The sequence below is a fragment of the Equus przewalskii genome, chromosome 3 (genome assembly GCF_037783145.1).
Source record: "Equus przewalskii isolate Varuska chromosome 3, EquPr2, whole genome shotgun sequence".
NCBI lineage: Eukaryota > Metazoa > Chordata > Mammalia > Perissodactyla > Equidae > Equus > Equus przewalskii.
Window position 1 is genome coordinate 62,851,998 of NC_091833.1, and position 25,880 is coordinate 62,877,877.

Consider the following 25,880-nt stretch of genomic DNA (forward strand, 5'->3'; position numbering starts at 1 on the left):
AAAAGTCAGTATATTTCAGTACTGTAAACTGTTTTGGGCTGTTTCAGCCATTTGGCGGCTCTGTAAATGGAGTAGGGTTTCATTGAAAGAATGAGAACTAAGAAATACTTGTTCTTTGCCTTCCAGCTGAGGTGGATGCTGTTGCAATGTAGAACTAGTTTCTGAGTGTTAAATTTAAGAATTGGATCTTATTACCTTTTTTCTGAAAAATTATAGATATCATAAGTAAATATTCTGAAATATATGAAGAGTTTGGTGTATATTTTCTTTTGGTGTGAACTAAATATAATGATTGTGTAGAAAATGTAAAACAGAAATTCCATTATTGGTTGTGGGTACCATCAGTATAAAATAAGATAGAGAGGCTCAAGGTGATTTCCAAGATCTCTCTCAGTTCTAAAGTTATATCATTTTTACTAGTTCTCCTTAATATCTCAGTATTTTACTCTTTATTCCAACTTTTAATGAGGTAGGATAATGTCTGTCCAGGTCCTGGTAAGGAGTAGTGACATTCTTTAAAAGGTTTAACTGAGAAAATTTTTTGGTATCAAATCTCTTAATCTAAGTTCATGTGCCGAATGCACAGTAAGCCAATCATTGAGACATCGATGCTTGGAGGTAGAGAGAGATTTATTTGAATTGGCCAAAACGAGAAGGTAGGAGGATAGGTTCTCTCAAATCTGCCTTAAAAAATGAAGAAAGCAGGGAGTCTTTATAGGGGTAAGTGGCTTGGGAGGAAGAGTTTTGGAGAAACAAAGGGGAAGTCCATGTTTCTTTCACTCCAGAGAAGCCCTTGGGCAACCAGACTTCTGGGTGTCAGCAATAGCTAGGGACTGGTTATCTGGTGGTTGTCACTTCCTTAAAGGAGTTCTTTTTATTCTGGAAAATAAGCTCATAAATCCTTGTGACCCTTGAGTCAACCCTCAGATTAAACAAGAAAACAGCAAATTAGCAAATTTATAATGATGCGTAGATTAACTTCTTTTAATCTCTGTCTGTACTGGGAGCAAGGTTGAAGGGTAACCATGTTCTTATTGAATGTTTACAGTAACCCTCAAGTACCTGGCTTCAGTTTTATCAAGGGACTCTTTAAAAGAGGTGAGGACAGGGGTAAGGGGATGAACATGGAATGGTGAGGCACCCAGAGCCTATCAAGAGCTGGATGTCATTTTTGTCCCAAGACCTCAAGGGTCAAGGCAGAGAGATGGTATGAAAGTAGGGGCCATGCAAGAGGGTACCTTAGGGGAACAGACACCACCACCACTGTCAAATCTGTGGTGTGGCAGGAAGGGAAAATAGAGACAAATACCTAATGGTTCTCTTTTCCCATGCTCTCACATCGAGGGTGCTGGGGGAGGATTGTATGGATAGTCTAAGAAGTAGCATACATAATATCCACCCACATTCTATTAGCTAGTGTCTGGACATGCCTAATTGCAGAGAAACCTGGGAAATGCAGTTCTCCTATGTGCCTAGAAAGAAGAGGAAATCACAGGTACTGGTGAGTACCAACAGCCTCTGCTACACAAGGATCAAGAGTGACTCTCAACTTTCTGACCAGAACACCTGGTGGATTGTGGGTAGGAAGCTATCTTAGGCTATCTTCTCATCTGTTGGTAACTATCCATAGTAACCCCTACCTTTTTCTGTCATTACTACTTGCTCTTCATAGGCTTTTTCTTGGTTATATTCAGTGTATACAGACCTTATAGATTTCTCCCATTCCCCTTGCCCCAAATTTCTCTATCCCTTTACTCTGCTTTATTTTCTTCATAATACTTATCACTGTATGAAAGTACATCCTATACTTGTTTATTGTCCTCACTAGTTTTTTAAGCTTTGTGGGGTAGTGACTTTGTCATATTCCTTACTATACCCCCAGTTCCTGGAACAGTGAATGACCCATAGTAGGGACTCTAAAAATTTTGTTTAGAGGAAATATCACTGGATTCCATGATATTTTAGCCATTGTGCTATAATTCTTTCTTTCCATTCTTATTTATGCCCACTGGGTGTTCTGTCTATTTGTGTCACTTCCATTTCTCTCTTTATAGCCTTTCCTTTGCTCTCTCTAGTTTGATTTATGTTTTGCTTTATGGGTATTCTGGTTAATGGAACCAGGAACCATCCTAAAGTCTTAACAGTCCATGTTCCATTTTTGAATTCCTTTATATGTTCTCAGATTTCCATCTAATTGATTACTATTTATTTGTTGTTGATTCCTTCAAAGTTTCTTTGCTATTGTGTCCCCATTCAATTTCTCTTATAATCTCTTGCCTCATCTCAGGATTCACCTTCTGTTCCAGCCAAACTTTTCCTTTGAGTTCTTGCAACAGTTTTGGAAGCCTTGTCTCTATTACCAGACCTTCCCTCTCTTAGCTACACAACTTTGTCTACATAGTTAAAAATATTATCCAATGATCAAGTATTTGGTTTTATTCACTAGGTGTTCCCTTTTTTCTACCTTAACTCTAACTCCATTCTTTTAGTATTCCATTGTTGTGTAACAAACCACCCAAATTTAGAGTGTAAAACAACAACAGCTATTTTATTATGTTAATGGATTTTGTGTGTCAGGAATTCAGAGAGGCAAGTGTGGATGATTTGTCTTTGCTCCAGAATGTCTGGGTCCTCGTCTGGGAATGCTCAGAAGACCGGGAGTAATTCAAATGGCTGAGTCTTGGGACTATACGGACCTGGCTTCTTCATTCATACGTCTGGTAACTGGACTGAGTGCTTCGAAGGCTTCGACTGTGACCAGAGTGCCTACACATGGCCTCTTCATATGGCTTGGGCTTCTCACAGTGTGGCAACTATATCCGAGAGGAAGCATCTGGAGAGAGAGTGTTCCATGAGACTGAGGCAGAAGCTGCAAGGCTTCTTCCCAACAAGGCTCAGAAATCATGCTGTGACACCTCCACCACATTCTTTTGATCACAAATGAGTCACAAGAGATGGCCTGTTTCTCTTCCACGTATGAGTGAAAACATACGGTATTTGGTATTTGTCTTTCTCTGTCTGACTTGTTTTGCTTAGCATAAAACAAACGAACACATAAATAAGGAGAACAGATTGGTGGTTACCAGAGGGGAAGGGGGTGCCCAGAGGGCGAAGGGGTAAAAGGGCATATATATATGGTGATGGATGGAAACTAGACTTTTGGTGGTGAACATGATGCAGGCTATACAGAAGCTGAAATATAATAATGTACACTTGGAATTTACATAATTTATAAACCAATGTGACCTCAAGTGATAAAAAAGCTGGCCTGGATTCAAGGAGAGGGAAATTAAACTCTACTTCTTGATGGACATGTGGCAAGGTCATCATGAGAAAAACGGTGTAGGATGGGAGATTGTGTGTGGGCCATCTTTGGAAAATACAATCAGCCACATTGACCTATATCTAATTCATGGGATTTCCTCTGTTTAACTCACTGAGGCTGAAATGCCCTGAGGCCTCGTTACTAAAAATGTTGTCTGGGGATCAAAAGCATCGATGTCACCTGGGAGTTTATTAGAAACAGAATCTCTGATCACTGAATCAGAATCTGTATCGACAAGATCTCCAGGTGATTTATTTACACTTTAAATTTTGAGAAACGCTCCCCTGAGAGACATGGACCGTGATGTAGGCTTGCCAGCATCCCCCCAATGGCAGAAAAATAGAAAGTGCTGAAGGAATAGTTGAACTGATCTGGATTGAATTCCTATTTACAAGTAGAATTTCTATGCTTTGAATTATACCTATCATTGCTAATTTTAACTCTATTCATGTTAATTGTGATATTTTTTGCAAAGATTTATTTTATTAACATGGTCAATTCAGCAAACCAATAGTTCCCTTCTGATTAAATGCTCAAATTTTGTTTATGATCTTGCATTAAGAAACCTACCTGCCAGGCTTAAAGATAAGATGAACCTACCTCATTTGATAAAAAGTGTGTCTTTTTAGGAGCGGTAACTATATCTGCAGTATGTACCCTCAAAATATAGTGTAATGCACAATCGTAGCTTCAGTAATTGTTAAGCATTAATCTCCTAGACTCAAGAGGTTTGGAATGATCATCTACTTTGGTATGTATTATAATGCTGTTTTGAATAATTTCTAAGATCAAAAAGTTAGGTTCTTTTGGACTTTACATTCCCCTTAAGCTATTTTTAATTGTTGGAGTTTATAAAGCTTTTTCTTTCCATGACAGCTGACTGTTAGTAGATATCTATTTTCTACTGAATGGAAGAATATGATTTTTAATTTGTTTCTTATAGTTGTTAACTTAAGACACCCTGACTCTTTCTACAAACTCTTAAAAACCTGAGAAATAGATGTGTTTTATTATATCTTTAGTAGTTGACTATTATGTATTTTAATTATTACATAGAGTTAAATTCATAAATTCCATTTACTCATGTTTCCTTTAAATAGTCATCTTCTTAAATATCCAAAAATTCATTTTAATTGGCACAGTGTTTTTTAAGCAGTTTTTCTCAAACTGTAATTTCTAGACTACTACTATTTGCAGCATCTGAAGTGCTTGTTAAAATTGCACATTTCTGATCCCTGTCCCAGTCCTTTTGAATCAGGCTCTCTGGAGCTGTAACATGGAAAAGTCTTTGAGGTTGGGACCTAATTTCTTTGGCACACTAAAGTTTGCGACCTACTTTATATTAGTCTTAAGATCGTATTTGAAGTTATTTATCATGGGAATAAGTGGGTCTTGGGATATTGGCAGGAAGAGCTTTTCAAATTTACATCTTTCCTAGGAGCTCTCAAATTGGAAGATAGTTTAATTGGAAGTCATTTTAGAGATTATCTAGTAAAACTCTTGTAATTTTTCAGATTATGAAACTGAGCCCCAAAGAGCTTAAATGACTTTTCAAAAGTCATAGTAGTTAGTAGCAAAGCTATGAGCAGAACCAAATCCTGTGTCAACCAAGCTAGGTTCCTCCCTTATGCTAAGACAGGTAGGTTCATCTTATCTTTAAGCCAGCAGGTAGGTATGTTAGTGGCAGGACCATCAAGGAAATTTGAGCATTTAATCAGAAGGGATCTATTGGTTTGTTGAATTGACCATGTTAATAAAATGAATATTTGTAATCTTTGATCTTCTCAGGGCTTTAGTCATCTAATTTTTTTCTGAGAGATTTTCTTTTATGTCCTCATAAACTCATCATGACTCAGGAAAATTACTAGACAAAAATGCTTTAACATGAGAAACTCAACATGAAAAATCAAAACAGATACACTAGGGGATGATTTATTTCTTTATGAATAGGAATCCAGGTTTTCTTTAAATGAATAAAATATTTTAAATGTTATCAATTCCATAAATGTAAGACATTTATGAAAATCACTTTACTAGAGATTTTTAAGACTTCCTCAAAATTAGTGTAGTCAAACCTCTCCCCGTACTCATCTCCTAATTCAGTCCCCTTCACGCGCTTCTTCCTCTTCTTCCCTTCTTGTATCCCCATCTGCTCCCTCTGTAATTGCACAAGCACAGTAGCTGTGAGTGACCTGCAGTACACGTAATTTCTTTTTAGGTTGTTCAATTAATAAACTGACTATTAAATTGCAAAAGGTACCTAAGGGTGTTGCGCAATTTCTGTATTTCAATTTTCTGCTACCTTCCACAAAAGAAAAAAGTCAGCTATATTTTCTGTGCCTTGACATTTTTGGATATTTCACCTTTATAAATATTTAGCGACAAATTTATCATGACTGTCGAGGCACATTTATACTAGGCACCTATTATACCAGAAGATGGAGAAAGGCCTAAAGTGGATTTTTATTGTGGAGTGAAAGGCACGAGGACTCCTCGGAAGTTCCTGTTCTGTCTCTTTGCCTCTCACTTGTGCTCCTTCTCTCATTTTGCTGACCTTATGAAGTTGGAGCGTAAAGTTTGGTTGGAATAACATTTCTTCTCTTTTCTTTTTTTCTTTTTTTCAAACGCCTTTCCCCCTCTTTTGTTCTTCTCTCGTTGGCTGCTTTGGTTGTGTTTGTTGTTGTTGTTGTTGATATTGTTGTTCACTTGATTTGCTTTATGTTTTAAAAAGCAGCGAGAGGAAATAAATAACAGAAAACTTGCTGCTTTGGTTCACATGCGCCTTCTGCCAAAATTATTGTGGTTATGTCTTGGGTATGTGCATTTCTTAATATATATGGAATTCCCAAAGACATAGAATCAATACTCAAATTAAAAATAAATACATTTTGTTTGTTTTATATTTGTGTGACCATTGTACACTGTAAATCATTGAGAATTAGAGCAAAGCAAGATTTAAAGTTATGAGCTGTCACATTTTGCTAAAAATGATCAAAATGATCATTTATTCATCCCCAGCTCTTTCAGGAATTCTAATATACTTATGAATTATTGGATAATGCTAAACGTTGTTGATACATTTAATCCTATAATTCACGCATTTCCAGAACAATCTGCTTTCTTGTTTCAAATTAAATAGACCATAATGTCTTAGTTTTAACTGGAAGTATGTGGGGCTTGTACTTTCATTCAACAAGTACCTACCTCCTTCAATATGATAAAGAATAGGCGGCGGTTTATATGCATTCATACAATAAGTTATTGAAAATAGGTTGAGTCAGCAAGAAGGGAAAGTAAGAGAAGGAAAACTGATGTCCAAGAAAATGTCAGGATCCAAGGACTCGTGGCACAGAATTGCCTTAAAGGTAGAATACAAATTTGACTCTGAGTTTTCTTACAGATATTGATCAATTATATAGTACACAGTGTTTATAAAATAAAAATAAGTCAGTTTTGCAGATGAAGCAAAACAACACTGTTCCTGTTACTATCATCTGAGAATTGTGGTTTTTTTCTGGATTCTTATATAGCAAAGAGTATATGACACTGAGAGAGGTTCTCAACTACAAACATACTTTTATTGCAATAGTGAACTTTTTGGGCTCTTTCTGTAATCTCGTTCATCATGCATTGATAGTTTAATATTTTATATAGTTGAATGAAAGCAGTTCTATTAGGGGTTCAAATAACAGTGGCCTGGCTTGATGGAGGCAGGGACTGGTAGTGAAGATTAGAGAAAATAATAGGAATTGTATGTTTAGAAAATCCTTTAGCCTTCAGGAAATCTTCCTAGAATTGTATTTCTTGCAATCTAGATTTTGGTAAGGATCAGGCAGCAGAGGGTTGGAGCTTATGCTCTCTAATTAAGGGGCTGAAATGGTGACGTCTAATGTCACTGATTAAGGTTAGATCCATTTGCTTTAGCAGTTAATTGAATTGTGAGTCAAGATGGCATAATCCTTTTTTTTTTTGAAATTTATGACTCCAACCGTAATATCTGCCTGACTGGAGGGCCCATTCAACCCCTTCATGGAGGAGAGTCTGCAAATACTCATTTAATGCTATCAATTTGCAGGGCATTGTGTTCGATGCTGTTGAGAGTCAGAAGTGATCCAGCAGGATCATTGTCAAATGAAATGCCAGCCAAACCCAAATATAAATCTGGGGTTTAATCAGATTTATATTTTGGTTCAACTGACATCTTATTCAACATTTCCTAATTTCCAGGCACTAGCACAGGTAACATAAATAATTATGAAAAAAAGATTGACAGTGATAAGTACCACAGAAGTATAGATAAATTCTGGGAATCTAAAAAGAGTAAAAATTACTTCAGGCTTTGGGATAAGGGAAGGCCGTATAGAAATCAGTGGCATGGCTTGGGGAATATTTTAGCTACTTCTTAATCTTCATAAATGCTATTCAAATGCATTCCAAATAATTAAGCTTCTTTAATTTAAGTAAAGAAATAGTGGTGTTGGTTAACAAATACAGCTTTTTGGTTGTTGTTGCTGAGGAAGATCGTCCCTGAACTAACATCTGTTGCCAATCTTGCTCTTTTTGCTTGAGGATGATGGTCCCTGAGCTAACATCCATGCCAGTCTTCCTCTATTTTGTATGTGGGATGCCACCACAGCATGGCTTGATGAGCAGTGTGTAGGTCTGCACCTGGGATCCAAACCTGTGAACCCCAGGCTGCCAAAGAGGAGCATGTAAACTTAACCACTACACCACCCGGCTGGCCCCAATAAATACAGCTTTGAATCAGTTCTCTTCACTATAATTTCCAACCCTTCTTAACTATTAGGCTTTGCCCAGTGCCTCATCTGTAGAAATTTTTGGGGATATCATTGAAGTACCCCCTGAAATTCAGTAAAGATTTGGAAATCAACATATAATAACGTGTCCATTCTAGTGATAAAACAGGAACCAGGCAGTATGTTCACTTGGTAAAGTGATGGAATAGATGTTGGAGGAAGCAACACAGTGAAATGGTGATTCTCAAAATGTGTAATAACATTCTCAAATGTTTTCTCAAAATGTTAGTAAGCTAAGATGGAGTTGTTACACCACTAAGGTATACTGATAGTTTTTGTTTGTTTGTTTGTTTTTTGCTGAGGTAGATTTACCCTGAGCTAACGTCTGTGCCAATCTTCCTCTATTTTGTATGTGGGTTGCTGCCACAGCATGGCCACTGACAAGTGGAGTAGGTCCATGCCCAGGAACCAAACCCAGGCCACCGAAGTGTAGCATGCTGAACTTAACCACTAGGCCATGGGGTCAGCCCCAGTGATAGCCTTTCTTGAATATTATATTTAAGTTTATTCTCTTTCTCATACAAACCACATTAATATAAAATTTTCTCAATGTCTCTTCTAGACATTTAAAACTTAAACTGTTTAATTAAACTAGTTTAAAACTTAAGCTAGACATTTAAAATTTATTACTCCTTTTCTATGTTACAACTACTATACGACTGTAACCAATTTAGCCAGCCCGGTGGCACAGTGGTTAAGTTCGCATATTCCCCTTCTCAGTGGCCCAGGGTTCCCCACTTCGGATCCCGGGTGCAGACATGGTACCACTTGGCACGCCATGCTGTGGTAGGTCTCCCACATATAAAGTAGAGGAAGATGGGCATGGATGTTAGCCCAGGGCCAGGCTTCCTCAGCAAAAAGAGGAGGACTGGCAGTAGTTAGCTCAGGGCTAATCTTCCTCAAAAAAAAAAAAAGATTGTAACCAATTAAGCATAAAATAATGGCTTTTTAGCTAGCTTCAGCTGCAATTATGTATTACATATTTGGCACATATTTCCTAGCATTCCAAAAAAAGCTACCTAGCTACTCTCTTTCCTAACAGATTTGAGAATCACTGCAGTAAAACAACATTTAGGTGACGCAGTTAGAAATGGAATGTTTCCATAGCATATGTCTCTTAGAATATCTGGCACAGAATTTTCAAGAAAACATTAGTAATTCTTGTTGGAACTCTTTTTAGAATGTCTTTTATACTGATTTTCATTTTAAACCAAGTTAAACACAATTTAGTTTCTTCTTGGTGACTGACGTTTATTATTATTGACACATAAAGACTAAAGTTTTATATTTGTTGTAAGGCTTTATAGTTTACAAAGGCGTTCGTAGACGTTGTCTCATCTGAAACCTCCTGTACCCCACACCCCTTACTCTCCTTTGCCGTTTGCACTCTGATGAGGATGTGGAAGCCGTCTAACCTAGTTTATTAGAATTGAGTGTCCAATGTACTGTGAGGACCCCTCCTAATGAGTAAGGAGCATGGCCTTTGTAATAGCTATTTCCATGCTCAGAGGCTATTTAGCTTAATTCTGGATTCCTGGCAGTGCTTGCCTTGAGTGATGTATCTGGAAGAGTTGACCAGATGAGAGGGGAATTAAGCAGCTGGATTTTTAGCATAGATCATTATTTTATAAATATCCCCTCCAAAATGCTGTCAAAGAGCCTGTGTGAAGACTTAATTAAAACATAATAAAATACTTTTAATATATGATGCTTAATACTGTACTAAACATAAATATTTAAAAAATTAATCTGTGCTATATTTTTAAAATAGTTTGATAAATACATAAATATTTCCTGTATTGTTTCATGGGATTATAAAATAGTAAATGTGTAGGGCTTTGTGTCATAGAGGGAAATTTATAAAATATTATCTTGATATCATACATGAGTTAAGTAACATTTAAGATGGATTAAAAATGATTGCATCTGTTTAAACAGAATCCCTCAGGACCATATGTAATCTTATGTGTGACATTTCTAAAAATTTCTATCTTATAATTTAAAAGTTTTAAATTTCTGGCAGCATTATAAATAACACTAGTATTTTGAATGCCATGGTCTGAGACTTTTTTATTTTATACATATTGGGTTTTATTCCTTTAAGTTCACTGTATCCTGTGAAATAAAACTGTGGGAACCTGAGAGCAGTCGTGTGAGTTACTTAATATGAGGGGTGACAGTGTATGGTCTTTGAGCTTCCAAAAATATTCGTTGAATGTGTGACGACTGAAACGAATATCTTAGTGGATAAGAGAGCCTTCAATACTTAATTATTAGTGCTGATGAGTTTTTCTCCTATTAAGTATTCATCGGGTGGTCTTGTCTAAAAACACAGGTACTTTTTAAAGAGTCACTCCATTTTCGGTAGCTACTGAGGGAGAAAAATCAATATAGTGTGGTGGGAAGAGCAGCAGAAGAATCTACCTATAATGGCTCTGAACAGTGTAAGATCTGAGATAAATGTAGTTTTGCCACCTACCCTTTCCATGACTCATGTAATAGCTTTCAGCTCCCACTACTCTAATTAGACACTTTTGTTTGTCTAATTTCCTTCTCAGTCTTTATTCTTTGTGTCTTCTTTACTGCAGTTACTTTTATTTTGTCAAAACTCTCTCTTACTTGGATACCCGTGACTCTGTTTTCCTCCTGTCTCTCTTGCCATTCCTTTTCAATTTCCTTCTAAGATGTTTTATTTTCACTTGTCCGTTTCTTACATTAATTTCTTCTCTCGCCATCCCTCCAATATTAGGTGCCTACGCTGAGCCAGGCCCTATTCTGGGCCCTGGGATATAGCAGTGAATCTGACAAAGTTCGTGCTCACATGAAGCTTGTGTTCCAAAAGGGTAACAGACAATCATCTAAGAAAAAAAGATCAGGATAGAGGGTGACGAGGAAGCTAATTTATGTAGGTGGGGGTAGTGACAGGGAGAATAGGGCCCATGTGGCTAGAGAAAAAAGAGCAAGGTGTAAAGGGTTAGGAGACATCAGAATGGTAGACAGTGCCAGGCCATGCTGGGCCCTGTGGGCCCTGGTCCAGAGTTCAGATTTTAGGAATTTCCTGTATAGTAACATCCTAAGGTTCTGTGAGCATTTCCCAAGATTCTCGATTGGCTTTCCCCCAAATCCCTTTATGAACTTTTCTTGTTCATCTTTTTCCAACAGCTTTAGGTATCACCTCTGAGAAAATGCATCCCAATTCCATTATATTTGTGGCTATGGCAATTTTTCTGAACAGCAGCTCTGCATTTCTCCACTGTGCTTTGGGCATTTTCACCACTACCTCAAGTGAACATGCTTAAAACTAAACCAGGCTTCTCCCTGCCTTTCCAATCAGCTTTCCCTTTTCGCCTCTCTGTTTCTGTGAATGAAAGCATTAATTTCCTAGTCACTCAACTTCAAAACTTGGGAGTGACCTTGGATTACACCTTTCTCTCTTCTTTCTTCCTTTTTTTCTCATTTTTTCATTCAACAAATATTTATTTAGCATCTAGTTTGTGCCAGGCACTGTTTTAGGCCTGTGGGATACATAGTGTGCAAAACAGACTAAAAATAATTCCTGACCAGCAGGGTAGTGGTGGGAGAATGACAAGGAATGATGAACGTGATAAGTGGTTAAATTATTTAGTACTTAGAAAGCCTAAGTACAGTGGAAAAGATGGAGCAGGGTAAGAGGACTTGGGGGTGCTGGGTGGGTAGTCATGGTGTGCTTCATGAGGAGTAGCACTTAGGCGAGAACTAAAGGAGGTGAAAGAGGCATGTGACATTGTAGGGGGACAGGATTCCAAGTCAAGGAAAGAGCCAGTGCAAAGGCCTTGACGAGGGCACACGCCTGTTTGTTCAAGGATCAGCACCGAGCCCTATGTGGCTAGAGTGGAGCCGGCAAGGCCAGGCTAAGGAGATGAGGCCCGAGAGGTGATGGGGCCGTGAAGGTGGTGGTGCCAAGAGCAGGGAAGGCTGAAGTGGCCCTTGTAAGAACTTTGGTTATTAACCTGAGCGACGAGGGGAGCCCTTGGCAAGTTTTATGGAGAGGAGCTTCCATTTTAAAAGGCAACAAGTATTTACTTTTTCCTGTAATCAGTCTTGAATTCGTTCCTTTTTTATTTTCTTTCTCTTTCCCCTTTTCTCTTCCCATTGCCACTTCTGCCACTTGGACTTTTATTTTAGCCTTTTTCTTGTTACTTTTCTAGTCTTTCTTCCATCTGGCACTTAATCACCAGATAAATCTTAAAATACCACTTTGTTCTAGTCTGTCTGATCCACGTTTGTTTTTTGTTCTTCGTTGTACATATTAAAATTCAGACTTGAGGAAATACAAATCCTCCACTGCCTTGTTTCCCAGAACTGCCCTGCACAGCCTGTCCCCTGAGTGAACGGTTGCTCATTGTCCTCAGGTGTGTCTTGGGCTTTTGCACTTTAGAACTTTGCTCAGGCCTGGACTGTCTCATGTCTAATGCCTTCTGTCACACCACCACCATGGCAGTCCTCCCACCTTTTCAAGACTGCCACACGTCTCTAAAAATTCTTCATCCTCTTGCTTATACCCCTCATTTGTGTAGTTTTTATCAAAAATATATTGAAGGCATATTTTGTGCCAGCAATTGTGCTGGTGCTTAAGGAGACAAAGGTGAGTTAGAGAGACAAATCTGCCTCAGGAGCTGATAGTGCCATGGAGAGATAGAGAATAATAATTTAACATTCAGGTAAAACAACCTGGAATTTGTGTTAAGGGCTCTAAAAGAAAAAAACATATTGCTCTGAGTCAGAATGATTGGTTAAGATGGGCCCTAATTTACATGGGGTCACCTAATCTATCTAGGGGTGAGGGAGTCAGGAAATCATTTCCTAAGAAGTAACATTTAAGCTGAGACCTGGAGGCCAAAAAACAAGCTAGCTGAGGGAAGTGTGGCATGGTGGGAGAAGGGCCTTCTAGGCAGAACCAACAGCATTTCAAAGGCCTGAGGCTACAAAGAGCTTGGAAATATCAGAGGAAAACCAAACTGAAGAAAGTCCCCTGAAGCTGGGGCACGGCGAGGAGGGTGAGTGGGACCTGTGAGGCTGACAGGCAGGGCCAGATGGTGCAGGCCTTGAAGGCCAAGGGAAGGAGTGTGGTTTTAAGTGCAATGGAAGCACTTGAAGTGTTTTAAGCAAAGGAGTGACATGACCTTATTTGAGGTTGAGAACACCATCTGTTCGTCAAAATCCATTGGTCTTTTCTCCCTGGGCACACAGCCAGGTTCCATTTCCTGGCTCTCTTTGCAGTTGTCTGTGAGCCATGACTGTATCCTACCCCTGGAAATAAATGATAGTGGTGCATACCACAACTGGAGCTAGCTCTTACAAACCTCCCATGTGGGCTTCCTCCTGCTGATTCCTCTTCTGACGGGGCAAACTTGGGAGCCCCTATTGAAATGACAGAGCCGTCATCAGCCTGGACACCTGCATGGCTGGGTGGAGCAGAACCCCTTCCCAGCTGACCTAGAACTAACCTGAGTTTTCATGTGAGCAAGAAAGAAGCACCTGATGTTTTGAGCCATTACATGTTCAGTCCGTTTGTTACCACATCCTACTTTGTCTAATTTAATATGATGTTTTAAAAGAGCAATTTGTCTACTATGCTGTGTGAAAGTGTGAGACAGTGTGGACAATAGCAGTAGCCAAAGTGAAGTCCCCATTGTGGTGGGAACTAGGGAGATTCCAGTCAAAACAGATTTTACAGAATTTTGGGTGTAGAATCAGCAGCTCCTACTGACAGCTGGCTATGTGTAGTGACATTGTGGAGAAAAACAATCTCACTTGATTTGACTCTCAACTGCCATGTCACTTACTTTCTGGACTTTCCATAGCATACTTCATTGAATACCTTTAGGCATATCTTCTATTTGACTAGATTTCCCTCAACTGGAAGGCAAATGAACCAAGTCTTTGAGAATTTTTTATTTACTATTGTGTCTGGTACAGTGTTTTATATAAGGTACTTTTTTTTAGTAAACTTTGCTTACATTCATGAATAAAAGAATAGGCTCTTGGATTTCCTGTTCATGGAGTTACTGGAGGTCACATGACCCAGCTCTTACCTTGCCATTGATATTGCCTTGACCTGGTTTAAATTTTCATTGCCTTCTATAGGAGAGGTTTAGCTGTGTTAAATTTTGTTTTCCCTGTGGCCTGTGGGAAAGTACATCATGGGGCCTGGGATTTGAATATTTGCAATAGAAGGTATGTAGAAATGTCTTTAAAGGCATGTGGACTAATCCTCACTGCCCTCTCCATCACTTTCACGTGTCCCCAATAGCTATTGCCCATTGCTCAGAGTTGCTGACTGCTTCAGTGACCACTGTTTCCATCCAGAGTTAAGCACTCATCTGGGAGAGTCATTATGATCTACGGAAAGTCTCAAGATGGGAGGCAGTTTCTGTAATTCAAATGAGCAGTGATGAAGTCTGTAACTAAGGAAGTGGCAGTGGAAATGGAAGGTTGGGAGAAGAACGTAAGAGACTTTACAAACATGGTGACTATTTGGATTTGGGGCAAAGAAAGACTGGAATAAAGATAAATATGGAAGCCCCCGCTGATGAACTTCAACTTATAAATTTAAGTATACATCAAAAGATCTGTTTCCAAGATAAAACCAGTTAATGCTACCTGCCACCAACAGATGGCGTAGTGATGAGACTGGACACTTCAGCCTTGAACATGATACTGTTTGTTAGCTTGTTGTATGTTACTGTGTTTGTGCTTAGTTTAGATGTGTTTTATGAACATTATTAACCCATCTACACCTGAGAAAGGCAAAAACAGTGATGTTGAAACTACTGGTAAGAAGAGATGTAAGAATATCATACCAATGTTAAAGAGACTACAATGCCAGTTGCAAAGCATGAGAAGAACGTTGGGAATTGTATTTGTAGAGAAGATATATCCATTGACTGTAGGAAAACCTCTGAAGGGTGAAGATCTAATCAGGCCACTTGTGAAAAACTGCATTTCGCAGTACAGGAGCATTTCCCTACAGGAGTAGGGAAAAGGTAATTGACCAGATGAGAAAATAACTCTAAATATTGGAGTTGTATCTGGAGTGTCAGCATTACTATTGAATGCCCACTAACTCAGTGTTCTTTTTAGTGAAGGCTAGAAGTTTGTTCAAGAAAGTAAGGACTAAGATGATAAAAAAGCTGTGGTGGTGTTTTCTTGTAAGACATGGTTCATAGGTTCAAGGGCTGTTTGTATGTTCACAGCATCAAGGTGGGTGCAGAAATGGTATGTGGAGACACCGTAACTTCTAAGGCTTCTCTGTGAGGCTTACACAGGGGACCGAGGGGAGAGAGCGTACCTGGTGGGAGAAGTCAGGATGGAAAGAAGGGGAAAGATTTGAATGTGGTCAAAAGCATGTTTGCTGAAAACAAATGCTATTTAGTAACCTGTACCTACCTTTCATTTCTAAATTGCTTGACAGAGAGTGGTACAGCCGTTAGATCAGGTGTTAGAAGGCATAAGAATCTGCCCATCCCAGCGTATGTTCCATGAGAGACAGGGGCCTCATATTTGGAAAGGTAGAATAAGTTGAAGGCCTCGGAAGAAAAACATGACTTACCTCTAGATCTGATATATATTTTGAAAATAAATTACAGTTCCCACACTAACACATTATTTCTTCAACATTGTTTTCAAATAAATGTACTGAAATTTAAATTAATACTAAGTATGAATGTATGACTTTAAAGTGGAAATATGAGCTGTAACTATTTGACTGTAATGTCAACTTGATACTTAACGAGGGACAAATTTCAGACAACACTATCATTTCTCTTCAACTATAGTACTGAATATAGTCCTAGCATTTTCTAAACAAACAAAAGATGATACAAAGTTAGAAAGAGATTCTAAAATAGAGAGGTGGAAGGAATTTAATGTAAAGATAGCCTTTTCGGTGTGAAAGGATGAAGCTTGAGGAGGAAAAAAAGATAAAATCGTGAAGTTAGATTAAGATAAGAAAAATATGAGTTAGTTCTTCAAATTAATAAATGTTAGAAGTGCAGGATTTCCACTGAAGCTTAATGAGGCTGTTTAAAGACAGAAATAAGTTTATGTACTGAGTGCACTGCAGAACTCATTGTTCTCATACCACAGTGGTGGAGAAGGAAGACGTAAGTGAGTTAAAAAGAATACTAAACGTGCACGGTTAGCAGCTCCGCAGTGGGTTATTATGGGAAACTTGAGATGTTTCTCAAGTTGATGTGCCCCATAAGATTTCTTTTAGAGATGAAATACCCAGTAGAATATATAAATGCACATCTTTTGCAGTCTGATGAAATGCATACGTTGTATGATTTTCTTATTCTTACCCTATGTAAAGTTCTTATTCTACATTCTATGAATTTTTTATTCCTACCATATATGAATTTCCACCTTATATGAATTAAGGATATTTAATAGTAGCTTAGATATGGAGAACACATTGGTGGTTTCCAGGGAGGAAGAGGGTTGAGGGAGGGAAAAAGGGGTAAAAGGGCTCATATGTACAGTAATAGATGAAAACTAGACTTTTGGTGGTGAGCGTGATGCAGTCTCTACAGAAGTTGAAATATAATGATGAACACCTGAAATTTACACAGTCATAAACTAACGTGACCTCAACAAGATTTTTAAAAACTCAAAAAAATAACTTAACCATTTTAAAGTTACAGCTAAAAGTGGAAAGAAAAAGCATTATTTTCACAAATTATATTCTTGCTATTTAAAAAGGTAACTGTGAGCTAAAAATAATAGGCATTTCTTTTTAAAATTAACACATTTTATGCTTTCTCTAGGCTGGAATGATAAAAAGTGATAATGATGAGTATTTCATTGAACCTTTGGAAAGAGGTAAGCAGATGGAGGAAGAAAAAGGAAGGATTCATGTTGTCTACAAGAGATCAGCAATAGAACGGGCTCCCATAGACATGTCCAAAGACTTCCACTACAGAGGTAGGCATCTTTGACAAGGCTTGATGATTAACTCTAATTTTAGGATGTGTGAAAACCACTCTCCTGTCAGTTAAGAGAATGTGATTGTCATGTGCTCTTGTATAATACGGAGGGAACAAAAGAAGTTTATATTTATAAATCATGAAATATGGTTGTCTTTTTTTAAACACATAGAGGAATATATGTTATAGGTATCATTTTATTCCAGTGCATTATTGGGTCCCCAATATGTTTGTTATTTACGGGTTTTTTTAAAGTTTCACATTAAAATTATCTTTTCTCTAGCTTATGTTAAAATTTGAAAATATTTTTGCCTTCCAGAAGTATCTAAAGTCTGAGTTATTAATATTATTTTAAAACTTTTTAAATGAGGTATACTGGCATGGCAAGGAGTTGTATTTTATTTTAAGACCAGTATGATAGATACATTTGAAAATAAGAATGCTATTTGACTTTAAGGTCTATCTTGCAAAACTTTGCAGTGTGGAAGAAACCATGGGTCGAATGATTCTGTCTAATTTTATTCCAAAGTAGGCTGGACCACTAAAGTCAAGTAAGTTATGACACCTGAAGGTTTTCTATTTTTTTGTTTGTTTTAATGAAATCTGAAAGTAACTTGGAATTAAAGAAATGTTCTTATAAGTTGGGTATGGAAGTTCCCTTTATGGAGAAGAAAGGAAATTTGGGAATCTATGTTTTTTTTAAGGAAATCTCAAAAAGTCTATGTTTACTTTTGTCAGGTTAGCTTTCTGAATTAAAAGTAATGGAAATTTCCCCTAGGGAAATGTCGGGAATATAAATGATCTTAATTTAGCAGTCATCTGTCTTCTAGATTAATCATGTCTTGCCTTTTGAAAGTTATTACCTGGAATGATTCAATTTAAAAGAAATTTAAAATTAACACGGCCTGAAAATTTTTTGGGAAATTTCTGATTTGAAACAACAGGACTGTGTTAATAATAGATGCCATCCTAGGAAATGCACATCTGTCCTAGAGGGTCCCTGTGGTGTAACAAAGAGAATGCACTTTGCAGTTGGATAGACAGGTGTGAGCAATAACTCTACAGCATCCAGTTGTTCTGCTGCCTTCGATTGTAGTTAACCTTTCTGAGCCTCAGTTTCTTTATCTGTGAGAATTAAAAATACACTGCAAAATTGTAATAAGGGTTAGAAATAATTTGCACAAGTTGCTGAATGTAGCTTTCAACCATAATAGATGCTTAATCAATGCTAGTCATTGTAATTAATTATTAATATTAATTCTTTTGTGCAAAAGATTTACCTTAGGAGTTTTGTTAAGGTTGAGCGGTTAGAGATTGCTTACTTTCATGTTGTAAATATATCACTATTAATTATCATTTGTATTTTCATGTTTTAAAAGTCATTCTAAATCAGAAGACGGGTTATGTCAAAGGATATAAAGGGTACTTTTTCTATAGTCTTAGTTGTTCCGTATTAATGATATCTAATATCTCTTTTGGGACAGTGGTTCAATATCTTTTAAAGGCAGAGCCCACACGTTATGGAATTGTGTACTGGAGGACTGCAGACCAGATGAGTTGCTATGGCTGTCCTCCTCTTTGCTCCAGCTGTCATACTTAGAGTTTCACCAAGTAGCACTCTATTGGTCCATTTCAGTCGTGAAGCTATCTGTTTCTATAAATATCAGCCCTGGTACTTTTCAGTAGTCTGATATTTATAGGAAAAAAGAGAAGGTTATTTTTTTTTCTTGAAATAAGAACTTTGCAAGAAATATTATGTTTAATATGTATCATATTTTTAGGTGCTAGTTTAGGGAAAATAATTTAGTAGTTAAGATATATAAGTTTAAAATAATTGGATATGATTAAGGTAATTTGGGACATTATTTTAGGAAATTATTTAAAATAGAAATTTCAGTAGCATCAACATCAACATACTCAGGTTTTATAATGAGTCATTTTTAAGAATGCAGATGCTGATGAATGTTTATTTTGAGTTTTAAATTGTGAGTAGAAGATTACGTTATAGTAGAAATAGGCTACAAGCTAGAGTAATATATTTTGGAAACGTTTTAAATGGTCAAGGGCAAAGCAAAAGGGATTCCTTTGTTAACTCTCAATTCCCTTGAAACTTGACCCAACATAGAATCATTCAGCTTTCTTAGAATGTTCCATGATAAACCTTAGTATGAGCTTAACAATTTTTATTTTCTTATTTATGAAGTTCTGATTGAACTGAGTTTCTAGTGATATCAATTTACTTCCTTTTGAGACTCTTAAATAGTAACCATATATTTTAGAAGTGTAAATCTCTTCCTAGGGTAAAAAGAGATTCAGATTCAGAACTTTAAGTACCATATTATAACTTTTAAATTCTTCTATTAACTTCTTGATCATAGGAGTGAGAGCCAAGCTTTTTCAGGGACTAAATACTTTCCAAGTGAAATTAAGAATATATTTTTATACCTTATTCCATCATTCTAAAATGTAAAACTGAACTGATTCTAGGATTAGAAATGTATACTGATTTATAAATGAAAACTGTAGTATTATATAAAATAGTGTTTTTTCTAGATCAATTCAGGATATCGTTTTAGGAGACAAGGGAAGTCATTCTTCAATGAGTTATAGGAAGAGGAATAAAATACATAAGATAAGACTTACTTAGAAAGAAATGCACTTGTGGGCCATGGTCTTCATAAATTTCTCTGACAGAAAATCATGAGGAAAAGTTTAGATCATAAACAAGGAACTTCTGATCCTACAGAGTTTCTTCAGTAGGGCCCCTGTGAAGAAACATTCAGCTATATTTTGCTAGTTGTCACAGTAATTGCCTGGTCATATTTCTTCTTTGTCAGCTTGGCAACTCAGAACTCCCATTCATGTGAGGTCAGTAGTTTGTTGCAAGTGTTCTAAATTAAAGCCAATTATAACCTGAACTAGGTGAGTAGTTAGTGAGATGGAGCGAAGGAACCAAATTGGATTGAGATTGAAGTAAAACTGATGGGGCTATTTGATGGAGTAGATATTAGGTCTGGAGAGAGAGCGAGTGATCAAGGATGACTCAGAATTCTAATCTGGCAGACTAGAGAATTCTCTTTCCAGATTTTAGGTATTTAAAATGAGAAATAGAAATCAGCTTGATGGAGGATGACACATGGGTATAATTTTGGATATATCAAGTCCAAAGATCCATTGAAACAGAGAGTGAATTTTAAAAAATGCATGTATATTTTCATAATCATGTTGCAGAGTCAATGAATGAATGCCCTTCTATATGTGTTGTGGTGGGGGTGGGTGGAGGTTAGCTTGCAAGTCAGGTGGCAGGTATTGGCTCATGGATGCTTGGAATGTCTCTGCTGCCTTCTACTCTCTTTCCCAACTCGGTATCAGTGAGAATCAGAAGGTGTACGTTGCACAGAACTGGGAGCGCATGAAAGATGTTTGCTACCTGTCACTATAGGAGAGGAGGACATTATATCCTCAAAAAACAAAAACAAAACAAAAATTATGCTTCTAAGAACACTTAAGAACCTTAAGCTGTTCCACTTGACTGAACACAAGCATCTACTTCAATTCCTTATCCTTAAATATTCTCTAAGAATATTTATCTGGGTTTTCAATAAAAGTCACAGCTCTGAACCTGTTGAGATAATATATTATATGGTACAATTCAACAATAACAAAAAGCCTCAATCATCCTTGTATATTGCACAGATTCTCTTTCCTTGACTCTTTGAAATGTGTTGTATTGTCTTTGAAATGTGGAAAAATATGAAGAACTGTTTAAAAATATATTGAACTTGTAAAATCACAGATGCAGTACTCTGCTTTAGAATTACTCTTTAAAGAATAAGACCTAAAGCAGTTTTACATTTGGCAGTACAAATAATCTCTTCCAGCGCAGAATTGGCAGGTGTTCATAACACATAGCACTGCCAATTTCTGGCAAAGGAATACCATCTTTTTCATTAAACAACAAACATAAACTTGGCATGCTTATGCTAAAGAAACTTGTCTACTTCATCATGGGGGAAGAGTTGAATCTACTTCTTTTTCTGATTTCTGCTTTGGGAGTATGGAAATTACATCCATTTTTGGCGTCTTTAGTTTGAACAGAATTATTTGATATTTTATTGTTTTTGAAATTTTGCTTGGTAACAACGTGGTTAATAAACTATTAAAGGTTCATAAAGTTCACCTCCACTGTTAAATCAATCATCAGTTTAAACTCAGATTAAAAACAAAATATACTCCTTGCCATCTCTCAAGAATGTCTACATTGTCATCAATAAGCTGTCTATTTTTGGGGGTGGCTATACTTGTATGACATCATTCAGCTTTTCATATTTTTTATTTAATCCCTGGGCCCTTAGGCTTCTCCCCTCAAATTACAAACTATTCATTCACCAGAAGCTTTGTGTTAAAGTAATTTTTGTAATTACTTCCTACCAGTGGGAAACAAGGAATAGTAAGCCTTTATCTCCTAGCTTCCTTTCAGGATTTTCATTTTCCTGCATGAACCCAAGTGCTTGTGTCGCTGGTGTGGTTGTCATGGTGCTGTGAAGCAGTGTCTTTGTCCCAGGTGGGAAACATGTACAAGTCAGAAATGATTTGGGAGTTGCTCCTGGTTGCCGGGGAATGAAACTATGAAACGAGATCTAGAATAATGGGAAGACTATTCCTTATTTTAATGACGCTAGGAACATCCTAGGCACAGAGTCCTTCCTTGAATCTGTGGACACATCAGTAGGTGCTATAACCCTTTGTATTTGGAAATTCTCATGACCTATGCCCCAAACAAAGAGAAACTTTGGTGGTCTTTGTAACCCACCAAAAAAAAAAAAAAATCAAACAAGAGATTAATTTTAGCAGATATTTTCTTATTAAATGAAGGATGGAACATGATATTACTAAATCATTAAGATCTGTCAAATAACAACCACTCTTTTAGGAAGACGTTAAAGGATAAATTTTTCACAGATGTGTGTTTTAGTTTATACTGTAATCTAAGGATCAGCCATTTTTCAAGGCTAATACCATTGGATTCATACAGAAATACTAATCATATTTATGGAATTCCTTTTCAGGTTGGTTTTGTATATTTTACTCTGTGGGTATTTCTAATAATTATTAATAAAAAGAAGACTATTGAAGATTGAATTATTACATAAAATAATCAGAAAGCAGAGCAATAGTTAAAGAGCTTTCAGATGTGAAACATAAAGGATAATACTTCATTTCCTTGTATTAAAATGTCTTACTGGACATTGTCTCTCTCTTCGTGAATAGGTACAATGTTCATCAACCTTGTTTGTATTGACCAGGATTAAAGTGTTACAAATGCAACTCTATATTTTTTCCTAATGAAAAATTGAATATGGAACTATTTAGTTATTAATGTGACTTTAATGGAGAAAGAATTGGAAGGTTTTAGATATATCTGGATGATTGAAGTAAAATTAAAAGCAGTTAATTTATATTAGGGTATAAAGCTAATTCAGACACTTTAGGCCAGATATTGATTCTTAAATTAAATAATCACCTACTCAGAAGTAACTATGTCCATTATTGACCCACAAAAGAGCAATTCATACCAAGAAAAAACTTTGCATTTAAAATGCATTTCCTTTTTCTGAATATAAAATATATCCTATTATCAAAATATACTTTTAGTGTTTGGTTTTATTCATGTCAACTGCTTTTGCTTAGGAGGGATAGGACCAATTTTTAGTAAAATATTAAGTGCGTTTTGACTCTGCACATTCCAAGTGTATCTGTTTAAACACATTTTAAAGCCTATACCTACTTTTTCTCCACGTGCAGCTTACTCACAAACTTTCACATTAGTAAGTGGGAAGCATTTGTGTTAGGATTTTGAACACTTTTGGAGGTTGAATAATCTTTCGTTTCATCATTTCTATTTCTAACTAATGTGATTGATAGTTTTAAAGAAGATAATTTACTGTAAAGTAGATCTTATTTATATTTCTGTCATTGTTTATTTTCTTTTTCCTGCTGGATCATCAGTCATTAAGCTTAAATATAAAATTTATTTATGAGGATCAATGCTATTTGCTCCTCATCATCCTCATTTGATATTTTGCAAACTGTTTGTTTGTTTATTTGTGAGCTCCTTGCATCCCTGTGGAGAATTTAGGTTTATTATTCTCAATCCTCTTTCTTAATGGGATCTTTTTTATCCCTGTCTCCCTGTGGAGCATCTTTTAGGCAGACAAGGTGGGAGTTAGTGATAAGTATTGAAGAGAAATGGAACAATGGGAAAAATAATTGTAGCACAGAAATAATATTTTTATTTGAAAATTGTTTGAGATTAGATTATGGGGACTGTGAATTAAAATATGCGGGCTGCCCTCAGGCCAAAATAAATGCTCCTTTAATGCATGATTCTTCAAGGGGAACTGAATACATGGTTTTGTTCTTTCAATACCAGAAATTTTACTCTAATTTTCAACTGTGATCTACCTGGTCTAAATATCTAAAATTAAAAATTCTTAATGGAAGTTCTTGAACTTGGGAACTTGTATATGATGGAAAGATTTATTTTAGAAGTGATTGGAGGGGCTAGCCCCATGGCCAAGTGGTTAAGTTCGCTTGCTCTGCTTGGGTGGCCCAGGGTTTCGCTGGTTCAGATCCTGGGCGCGAACATGGCACCGCTCATCAGGCCACTTTGAGGCATCCCACATGCCACAACTAGAAGGACCCACAACTAAAATATACAACTATGTGCTGGGGGGATTTGGGGAGAAAACAGCAGGAAAAAAAAAAGGTTGGCAACAGTTGTTAGCTCAGGTGATTGGATCCATTTCCCGATGTGAGAATATAAAGTTTACTGTAGATAAGTAATTACATACAGTATATTCCTATATCACTTTCCAGTACCTTACTTGTCTGCCTGGCTTCTGCTGGCCCTGCTGGCATGCCCTGCAGGCTGCTCTCACTGGTGCAGCAGACCACCCTGAGGTCTGGCTAGGACCCTGTTTACCCAGCTCATGTGTTCCTCCCACAGCTTCTGTTGTGGGAGCACAGTGACCCTGGTTCAGCGGCCTTTTTTTGCCAGGCTCCCCAGGAAACTCTGATATTTCTGTTCTTGCAGCCTGGGAACCAAGGGGAGCCATGGCTTCCTTGGCTGCAACCAGATGGATGTGCTAGCAGCGCATGCAGTGTTGACCTTCAGAGTCCCCAAAACAGAGCAGGGAAAAAGGTTTCAGCCTTTGGAGGTCCTCAAGAAGCTGCATGTTTTAATACCGTGTCCTTTCTCTTCTGAAACTTGGCCTTGAAGGGGACTGGGCAGAAATCAGAACCACTGTCTCCTCATTTCTGTTTGTCTCCCTCGTTCCCGAAGCCTTGCAAGATCAGGTGTGTATTTTCCTTCCTCTAATTAAATGCTTTTTCCTCAAGACTTCAGTCTCATGACTAAGACTTACGACGGCCAGAATTTTCCTCTCATAGGTGGAAAACGCAAATAAAAACCAAACAAGCAAATAAAGAAACTATGTTCTGTCCTCCAGGTTAGGTGAGAACTAAGAAGACTGAGAAAATCCCTTCTCTCTCCACACAGCCTAGCTTACGAATCTCTTTTCTTTTGAAAAATCTTATTTGAACTCCAGAAATTGAATATTGAGTCTCTTTATATTCTTGGTGCAACAATGCTAGTGTCCAACGGCCTCCTTCCTTCCTCCTTCCTCCTCCTTCAGTCACGGCCTCCTAACCATTGCTTGGGGACGGTTAGCGAGTCATCTATGCACAAAGACGCAGAAGAATAAACATTACATTTTCCAAATATCATCCCCGTTGCACAAGTTATCTTATTTCTGTGGTCCACGCTGTTGTAGTTCCAAATTGTTATTGTTGCAGAAACCATATATATCAGAGGGTTGTTGAAAGGGCTTTTGCTAGAATCTCTCCCCCTCATTTTATACATGTAATTTAGCTTGAAGAGTGGTAAGATGTCAAATGCAAAATAGCAAAAAACAGAGTTACAAATAGAATTAATGTCAGAAAAAATAAATTTTATCTTTACAATTTGAGTAGGTTTTACCATATGACTGTAATCTAAATGCATCACAAATATGGCTTTGACGTCCTGAGTCACTAGGAAAATCCTGGATTTTCAGTTTTCCCATGTCTATACTTTTGCGTTTGGAGTCTTAATCCTACTTGACTATTATTTTCTTTTTCTAATATCTACAAATATAGAATTTTATCCCAAATTTCACAGAATGTGTTGTGATTAAAAGAGGAAATAGAGTTTATTATCTTTGTGAATATAGAAACCTGATATTTTATTTATGATATGATTAATATAAATAAGTGATTTTTATGAAAATCAGAGGATAATAGTATTAATATAATCATCATGAGCCCATATACTCACTTTTGCAGATTTTCTGACTTTTGGTCCAGAGAGAGAATAACACTGTTGAAAGTGACGGAGGTACCATGTCCAATCCTCCCTGAGTACAAATAGGGAGGTCATCTGTTTTAGTCTTCTTCAATTCTTGGCAATAACAAAGGAAAAATTAATAAGAACAGTCATGAAGACAGTTCCTTACCTTAGGTACCCAGATCCAGTGACTAAATCTTAAAGAACAGCTTGAATGCGATATACAGCAGAAAAACTAATGGGAATGGGAAACTGCAAGTTCTCCATGTTTAGTCCCTTGAGAATATCCCTCATATTTCTAGTTATAGGGGCAAAATATGAGTGATTATTTCAGAAAACATATTTTGATTAATATAAGAACATTGCATTAAGATGGGATCACATAC

At 37.0% G+C, this 25,880-nt stretch overlaps 1 protein-coding gene across 2 annotated transcripts in view; it reads left to right on the forward strand.

The window, feature by feature from the left end:
* The window catches only part of ADAMTS3 (ADAM metallopeptidase with thrombospondin type 1 motif 3), a 267,184-nt gene that overhangs the window by 114,669 nt on the left and 126,635 nt on the right, over positions 1 to 25,880 (forward strand). For both annotated transcript variants that reach the window (XM_008528165.2, XM_070614684.1), the window contains one exon: positions 16,950 to 17,106. In XM_008528165.2, coding sequence (XP_008526387.1) covers positions 16,950 to 17,106 — 157 coding nt within the window. The remainder of the gene's footprint in view (positions 1 to 16,949; positions 17,107 to 25,880) is intronic.